This window comes from Cryptomeria japonica, chromosome 4, assembly GCF_030272615.1.
Source record: "Cryptomeria japonica chromosome 4, Sugi_1.0, whole genome shotgun sequence".
Classification (NCBI taxonomy): Eukaryota; Viridiplantae; Streptophyta; class Pinopsida; order Cupressales; family Cupressaceae; genus Cryptomeria; species Cryptomeria japonica.
The window spans coordinates 229,994,911-230,003,969 of record NC_081408.1 but is presented as its reverse complement, the minus strand read 5'-3'; the positions used below and the strand labels follow the sequence as shown (position 1 = coordinate 230,003,969).

Genomic DNA, 9,059 nt, shown 5'->3' with positions numbered 1-9,059 from the left:
CTATGTAATTGAAGCATTTGTAACGTTTTTAACTTTTACTTGAATGCTGTAGCATTCAAACTCGTTTGGGCATTCACATGATACCAGTCCATGCCAACATTGCAAATAATGGTGTTCCTTTCCACCCTACAATTATGGCATTTCCATCTGGCTCTAGAGTATAATATTGTCCAGTAGCATATTCCCTTAGCAACAATTTTGCCTGATACAAAGCTTTGAAGCTGAAGCTCATTTCTTTGAACCCTGCTTGTGTGAAGAAAGACCTCCACACATCAATTGTAACATGCCTAACTGTCCTCTCCTCCCCTTCATAGACTATCATATTCCTTATCTGATTTCCGTCAATTAATTCTTCATGCTTTACTCTCTTCACATCATTTCTGTCTGGGAAGGTAACATCCAGCAGTTCAAAAAAGGCGTTGTAATAGCAAATAACCTCGCTCAATATTTTCAAAAAAGATGGAGAATTATGCCTCGCTTCTATTTGGTTAGTCACCATTATCCGTGGCCTTAGATTCTTGATAACACATAGAACATTGAGCAGATTGACTGGGTCGTATAACCAACTTCTCAGAATAATCGGAGCGTACACTGCCAACTCCTCACCAGATTTCACCTTGAATAGACATTCCTTAATCTCCTCTATGTTTACGATCACCACCATCTTGTACACGAAGGGAATATCCAAAAATTTAGCGAGCTCATGAAGTCTTTCCCGCTTTTCCTAAGCTCTTCGTCATTCATCCCAACTGCTGTAATCTTCAGAATCTGAGGCCTAGAGGCACAAGAAGAAGTAGCAGCTCTTTGTGCAAGAAATTCCATTAATACAGTCCATTGCGATCCAGTTCGTATCCCCAGATCAATTACATGAATTTCCCTTGGATTCCCCACGGTGTCTATGATTGCCTGAACAGACGTGAACTGCAGCAGTTTGATATGGGGCAGAATTCTAATGTAATAAGCAACAAGACTATTGAACTCATTTTTGTCCAACTCACCATCAATATTAAAAGCAAAATCTGAAACTCGTTTAGCTGCGTCATTTGACATGCAGAGAGTGTTGCGGTGGATTCTCTGCTGTAGGGCTTCGGAGATATAATAGACGAGCCTCTGTGTGGGATTCCCCAGCTGAGAAGACAATTGCTTGAATTTACTCACCAGCAGGGCAGCTTCATCATATTCCCCGTTATTTATCATTCGTTCGGATACTAACACAAGTTGAACCAATTCCAGATTCTGCTTTTCCTCTCTACGCATATTCCCTTGATCAATGCATTTTGTCACTGCAGCAGCTCCTTGGAAATTCATGATTTCGTCATACCAGTTTGGTAGTATCCCATTACAAAATTGTGCTCTATGAACGGAATTACCATTCACAGTATGGAAATTCACTGGTTCAGAAAAAATTTCTAACTGCCGAGAGATCATATTACTATTTATCATCTTTTCGTTGATAGGAAAGATTTGAAAGAAAGAATTCATCGGCTCCATCCTTAAACGATGGATTTGATGGTCTGGCAGTACAAAGCATGAATTCTTCTGTGACCATGAACCGACATCGATCGAGCTAACGACCATCTGTCTCACACAGAGAGGTATTGAGTGAATAATCTGACGAAGATGGAGGGCGAATCCCTTCATAAGATGCACTCATCTTTTCCGAGCTTATTGAACAGGCTTTCAGTATTAACTCAACGAATTAGAAGAAGACAACTTTAAAAGGACCTGATGGAGGAATTACGAAGACATGATTTCGCTACTTTCGACAGAAAAAACAATGTTCGGGCCATTTTGTCCGCTGCGTAGCCATTGCCCTTCTCTTCTTGTGGTAAAAATGCTAAAATACTGAGATAAATACAAACTCGGTATAAACCGTACAGCCCTGTTTTGCGTAACTCATTACGTCATGGATTACTTGGCAAAGCTTTATCTGTCTCGGTAGAGCTGAAGTAAAAATTTGGATTATTTACAGTTGGCGAAGTGTAAATCATCAATTTACCACTTAGAGCACTCATGAAACACGGTACCAAAATGATGTGTATGCATACGTGATTGTAAAAAATTTGCATAATTTATAATTCAAGAAAGTGATGAAAGATTCTTTAAATAAACCTTTCCTATTAACGAAAGGATAGATAAATATTCCTATTGGTTGAAATTGGAGAGCTTGAATAGATTTTTTATTAATAAATAGATAAATTTCAAAATCTTTACATTAGTAAATTTATATTTTGAGTTATGATTCTACGTGTTAATTGTATTGTGTATGATTAAATATAATTTCTCTATCTTTTATCACACACCTGCCTCCCTTCCCCACCCCTGTAAACTTCATTTTATCTCACAACTCAATTAGATTATGGTGGCCACCTATGACTAGTGGGTTTATTCACAACCCATGTATACATAATGAATATTTAACACCAATATCTTCTTGAAAGTATACATATTTATCCTTTTCCATGACATTCTTAATAGCTTTTATCTACCCTTATCTATAATAAGATTACTTTCATTGTTATTTCAATGAAGGAGGTGAAGTAATTTTCAATGATCTTTTCAATCAAAACCTTCATGAATTCAGCAATGATCTTTGTGATCAATGGTAAAACCTTTTAGGTTTCTCAATGTTCTTTGTGATCAATGTTACAACAATTTATGTTTAGTATTAAACTTTTTAATCAATTCTACAACTTTTTAAATATAACATTCATCTATAATAGCAATGCTATGATTCTTTAGATTCAATAGTGATCTTTGTGATTTCAACAAAGTTTTAGATTTATTGAAGTAATGTTTGCAATGAGTACAACCATTTTAAAGATTTATTAATAGTTATTGTAATCAATGTAACTTATTTTGATATATATAAATGCTCCAACTGTTGAATGTTCTTAGATTAAATAGAAACCAATTGATCCTCTGATCTACCAAACATGTGGAATAAAAATTTTCAGAAAATTACACCTAGTTTTTTAATTATCTATCACCGTATTCAAAAGTTCGAACTTTTCTTGATTGCTATTATTTATGACATGTGAATATTTATACTCATAAAACCTTATATATATATATATTTCTTAAATCTATAGATCCATCCACGATTAATGTGTGTACAATATATATATATATATATATATATATATATATATATTTCTTAAATCTATAGATCCATCCACGATTAATGTGTGTACAATTAGATATGGATTTCTTCTTGCACATTTTTTCAACTCATTTTTCAAAACAATTCTTTAATTAGTATAAGATAAATATCCAGCATATTTATTTTCTTTGTCCTTGCCAATGATAATGAGAACACTATCTATACTATTTTTTTAATCTGATTTATTTGAGCTTGTATTATCTATAACATCATTTGTATTTCTTTTACCACTGAAATATGTAATTCCTTTATTATTTGGCCTCACTCATAGCTTAATATGCTTTATAATTATTTGTTCATATTTTTGCAAACCTTCTCTTTGATTGCCCATTTTTTTCATTATCTTTAAATCCACATTTTACAAAGAAGAAGAATCTTTGTAGTTATCATTACAACTAGCAGGAGTTGTAGATTGAAAAATATTATTATCTCCAGCCTTAACCTTTTTGATGTAAGAGATTATTTTCTTCTTTCAATTTTGATATTTCATCATTTTGTGAAGTTTGTTTTTCAATTTTTAATTTCCCCTTTTAAATTTTCACATTTCTTGTTACAAAATTTAATTTTCACATATTAAATTTTATGTTTCTTTATTTAATCTTTTACCAATATTTACCATTGGAAAGAATACTTACCTCATACAAATTTTAACCATTATAGAGTCTCTTATTTAATTCTTCATGATAATTAATTTTTTTTTGGCTTCATGAACATTCATTCTTCCATGATTTGAAATGTTGGTCTTCATACTTATGTTTTAACAAAGAATATAGACTTCATCAAATGTTGAAAACACTTTAAGAGAAATTGTGATCAACTTTTGTTCTTGATAAGTGTGCAATAACTGTTGTAGATAGGCTATGTTCTAATTATCACGTCTTACTTGTCCCATATGAAATTTTCCTCTCAAATTGGTATCTTTCTTTTAGACAACGAACTCTTCAAAATCTACAATCTTTAGTAGCCAATTTCATTTTCCTTCTATTTTTTCAATAATTAAATAGTTTCTAAGGGGCGGCACCTACACCAGCAAAAAAAACATTTATAAACATCAGAATACAATAGAGGGGGTGAAAGAAGAAACAATTATCCAGACCATGATGACTACTAGCTAGCACCAAAACCAACACCACCAAAACTTTTCTCTTGCAACTAATAACTATTCTCATATTTCCTTTCAAGAAGCTAGATCTACACAAGAAAAAGAACATTTTAATTATCTTAAATAATTTTATTAACTATTTATATAAACTATCAGCTTAATTTTTGTGAGTTGTGCTCAAAATTTTCTTTTTGTTAGTGTTCATAAATTTAAAGACTACACAAATTCATATCCGTAAAAAAATAATTATTTTTTTGTAACATTGATAGATAATCAATTATAAGTTTTTTTAATAGTTACAACCTTTATATTATCCCTAAAAATAAACTTTAAGTATGATAGATATTGAAACTTAACTTAATGAACTCCTTGCTTCTAGTAGTGATATAATAATTCTTAGATGTGACTTGTACAAAATGCAAATAATATAACTTTTACAATGACATTATCAAATCAAGTAGTGACCTGTCCAAAAATTGAGCTATGCCTTGTCTATTTTGTTTTGTAGTACTAGCTTATCCTTTCCTTGGTGGCAACTATTTATCCATGGAAAATGCTTCACCATTATGGTGATATGGTTAAAGAGGGGTACATATTTACATTGATTATTCACCCTTCCCCAACTGTTAATAATCCAAATTTTTACTTCAGCTCTACTGAGACAGATGAAGCTTTACTGACGTAATCCCTGACGTAACCCGTTACGCACAAGTCGGTCATACAGTTTATACCGACATTGTATTTATCTCAGTATTTTAACTGTTTTACCGCAACAAGAGAACATTGTTTTATCTGTCCAAAGTAGCGAAATCATGTCATCGTAATTTCCTCCATCGCGTCCTTATAAAGTCTTCTTCTTCAAAATCGTGGAGTGAATACTGAAAGCCAGTGAAATAAGTTAAGAGAGATGAGTGCATCTAATGAAGAGATTCGTCCTCTATTTTTGTCAGATTATTCATTCAATCCATTTCTGTTGGAGGCAGATGATCCTGAGCTTGATCTATGTCAGTTTATGGATACCGATGACAGCTTTGAACTGCCAGGACATCAAATGCTTTGTTTAGAGGAGGAGCCGACGAATTCTTTTATTCAAACCTTTCCTATCAACGGAGAGATAATAAATAGTGATATGATGTCTGGGCAGTTAGAATTTTTTTCTGAACCAGAGAATTTCAAGACTATGATTGATAATTCCTCTGCTGGAGCACAATTTTGTAATAAGATGCTACCAAACTGGTCTGACCAAATCATGAAATTCCAAGGAGCTGCTGCAGTGGGAACATGCGTTGACGATGACCTCGATTGTGAAGGGACTGTGCATGGAGACGAAGAGGAAAAGCTGGAATTGGTTCAACTTTTCTTAGCAGCCGGACAAATGATAGGGAACGACGAATACGATCAAGCTTCTCTTCTGGTCAGTAAATGCAAGCAATTGTCTTCTCAGCTGGGGAGTCCCACACAGAGGGTGGTCTATTATATCTCCGACGCTCTACAGCAGAAAATCCGACGCAACACTCTTGGCATCGTAGACAACGCATCTAAACCAGTTTCAGATTTTGCTTTCAATATTAATGGTGAGTTGGACAAAAATGAATTTTGTAGTCTCGTTGCTTACTACACTAGAATTCTGCCACATATCAAAGTGCTGCAGTTCACGTCTGTTCAGGCAACCATAGACGCCGTGGGGAGTGCAAGGAAAATTCATATAATTGATCTGGGGATGAGAACTGGATCGCAATGGACAGTATTAATGGAATTTCTTGCACACAGAGCTGCTGCTGGTTCTAGTTCTAGGCTTCAGATTCTGAAGATGACAGCAGTTGGGATGAATGGCCAAGAGCTTAGGAAAAGCGGGAGAAGACTTTATGAGCTCGCTAAATCTTTGGATATTCCATTCGCGTACAAGATTGTGGAGATCAAAAGCCTAGAGGATATCAAGAAAGGCCTATTCAGCGTTAGATCTGGTGAGGCGTTGGCAGTTTATGCTCCAATTGTTCTGAGAAGTTTGTTATACGATCCTGTAATTCTGGTCAATATTCTATGTGCTATCAGGAAACTAAGGCCTCGGATAATGGTGACTGTCGAAATAGAAGCGAGGCATAATTCTCCATCTTTTGTGAAAAGATTGAGCGAAGTGCTTTACCAGTACAGCGCTTTTTTCGATTTGCTGGATTCCATCTTTCCAGACAGAAATGATGTAAAGAGGGTAAAGCATGAAGAATTAATTGATGGAAATCAGATAAGGAATATGATAGTCTACGAGGGAGACGAGAGGACAGTGAGGCATGTTACAATTGATGTGTGGAGGTCTTTCTTCACACAAGCAGGGTTCAAGGAAATGATCTTCAGCTTTCAAGCTTTATATCAGGCAAAACTATTGTTAACGGAATATGCTACCGGACACTATTACACTCTGGAACCTGTTGAACATGCCTTAACTGTAGGGTGGAAAGGAACGCCATTATTTGCACTCTCTGGATGGAGTGGTAACAAATGAATGCCCAGATGAGGAAAGAATTTGAATGCTAAAGCATTCAAGCAAAAGTTTTCAATTTCTATTTATCTGAATAAAATCGTTAGTAATTCTTCAAATGTATCGTAGATTAGACAGTTACATAATATTAAATACTTGTTGCAAGCTTAAATGGTTTTTGTTGGAATTTATTCGATCATATTGTTAGTATGAAATAGGGTCCGCTTATTCATAATTATTGTAGATTATATTTCAATATAAAAATTATAAATAATTAAAACTTCTTGTTATATATATATATATATATATGTGCATGTATATATTAGATTCTTTTTTCTTTATGAGAATTTTATTGTGACTAAATTTTATGAATCATTGAATTTAAGCTTATCACTACATATATTATAGAATAATTAAATAATTATAAAAAAGCATTTAACTATTTTCTATGAACTTTGAAGTGTTGGAGCAGATCCCAAGCCAGGATCATGACTGCAACAACTTCCACAAAAAGAGATAGATAGACATGGAGAGTGGTGTAGGATGAGGGTGGTGGGTGGAGCAAGTAAATCAGTAGATCAACTAAATTTAATCCTCAATCCTTTATAATAGTTATAGCCATAATATATTTAAACAATAAGCGAGCATTCATATATAGGAGCCATAACACATGATTTATAAGGAAAACCCAAGATGGAAACAACCATTCTAAAAAATTTTGCCAGGATGTACTATCCTAATCTTGCCTCACAATGTAAAATCCACTTACAATGTTTAAGGGCATCTACCCTAATGAATCACCAAATCCCTGATTTAAGAACAACAACTTTAAAGAAGCACAAACTTTTAGACTTGAGCACCAACTTAGTATCCTAGAGTTACAAGCCTTAAAAAAATTACAAATTCATATAAAACGGAATAAACACCTATCAATATATGTTACAGACACATTATGTAACTAGAAAAATTATTTCTCTCTTCTCTCACAATACATTCATCTCTCTTTTTTCATGCAACACCATCAAGTCTCTTCTCTCAACTTAGCATCATATATCAATAACATTAGATCAACAACTATATTGTATTACAAACTAGTTGACCATCGAAATCATGCAACAAACTCATGTTGTTTAATATACAATGACATTCATTTGTTAATTACTCTTTTCTGAACATAACTTAACTTATCATGTTGTTGCAAATCAGCCTCTTAGTTTATTAGCTATTTACACATGCCCTTGACCTAATCATGTATGCACATTGATTATTTCAATCACTTAACTAATTATTGCAACTTGTTGTTCTTCATGCACACATTCATCTTATTTCAATCTTATCGATTCATACATTCATAATTAACTCCTTTATTTATCATGTGGCAACAATCTGATCACTTATCCAATTATGCAACTCATGGTTGTGCCAAAAATATTACCTTGGAATCATAATCTGACTATTTAATTAGTTAAAAATTGGTCCTTTGACCTCAGGAACAAAACAGATTGGCATTCAAACTTTTATCAACAACCTAGCCTTTTTTTGAGTCCAACTAACTTTCTAGCTTATACAATCTCACACAAGTTTATTCATCTGCTCAATTCTTTGATCTCTAAATACATGTCACAATCTTGTGATTACCCATGTTGTAAGTTAGGTCCCACCCATGATTCACAGAAGTACATATGCCTTTTATCTCTTTAGGCACAAATTTGATAAGAAGAAATACCTCCACACAAAACCAAAATTGGTTTTGGAACCTTCTCTTTATTACCATGTACCTTTTCTTCCACTTCTTTCCCTTGATTGTCAAAAATTTAGGTAGAATCCAACCAAAAATCAAAATTTAGTTTCAAAACCTTAGCCAAACCCTGACTTATCAAAAATTGTGTTTAGTGTTGAGCATATTTTGGGAGCTCTATTAGTGTTTTAACCCAAAACCTAGTTTTAAAACTAAGAAAAATAGCTGACTTGCCTTATGATCAAGCCATTTCTAAGAATCTCAAGCTTCTGTTTAGCTTGCTAGAATTTGATGGTTTTGAATTGCAATCTAAAACATGAAACATGAAGCCAAATCTTGAAATCTTCTTTTGACTAACCTTTTTTTGAAAACTTCTTAGTTTTTGAGAACCTTGGAAGAACCAGATGGTTCTTTTGAGTACAAAACCCAAGTTTGTTAAGGGTAAATAAAGAATTGTTCTTTTCAAGCAAAGACTAAATGAATTCAACCATAAAACCCTAGCCTAACAACAACAAAGATCCACCATAACATACGAAGATTACCTAAGACAATTCAAATCAACAAAATCAAAAAGATTATACCA

The 9,059-nt window shown here is 33.5% G+C and overlaps 2 protein-coding genes across 2 annotated transcripts; one reads left to right on the top strand and one right to left on the bottom strand.

Annotated features, from left to right (window-relative positions):
* Positions 1-654: 654 nt before the first annotated feature.
* Positions 655-1,443, bottom strand: LOC131875045 (DELLA protein SLR1-like). Its single transcript, XM_059219047.1, has one exon. It carries the CDS (start codon positions 1,441-1,443, stop codon positions 655-657), a length of 789 nt encoding a protein of 262 aa, XP_059075030.1.
* Positions 1,444-5,172: 3,729 nt separating this feature from the next.
* LOC131027274 (DELLA protein RGL1-like) lies at positions 5,173-6,762 on the top strand. Its single transcript, XM_057957290.2, has one exon. The coding sequence runs from the start codon at positions 5,173-5,175 to the stop codon at positions 6,760-6,762; it is 1,590 nt and encodes a 529-aa protein (XP_057813273.2).
* The last annotated feature ends 2,297 nt before the right edge of the window (positions 6,763-9,059 follow it).

Coding starts and splice junctions, on each gene's coding strand:
- LOC131875045 (XM_059219047.1), bottom strand. CDS start 1,443: ATGATAAATAGTAATATGATCTCTCGGCAGTTAGAAATTTTTTCTGAA.
- LOC131027274 (XM_057957290.2), top strand. CDS start 5,173: ATGAGTGCATCTAATGAAGAGATTCGTCCTCTATTTTTGTCAGATTAT.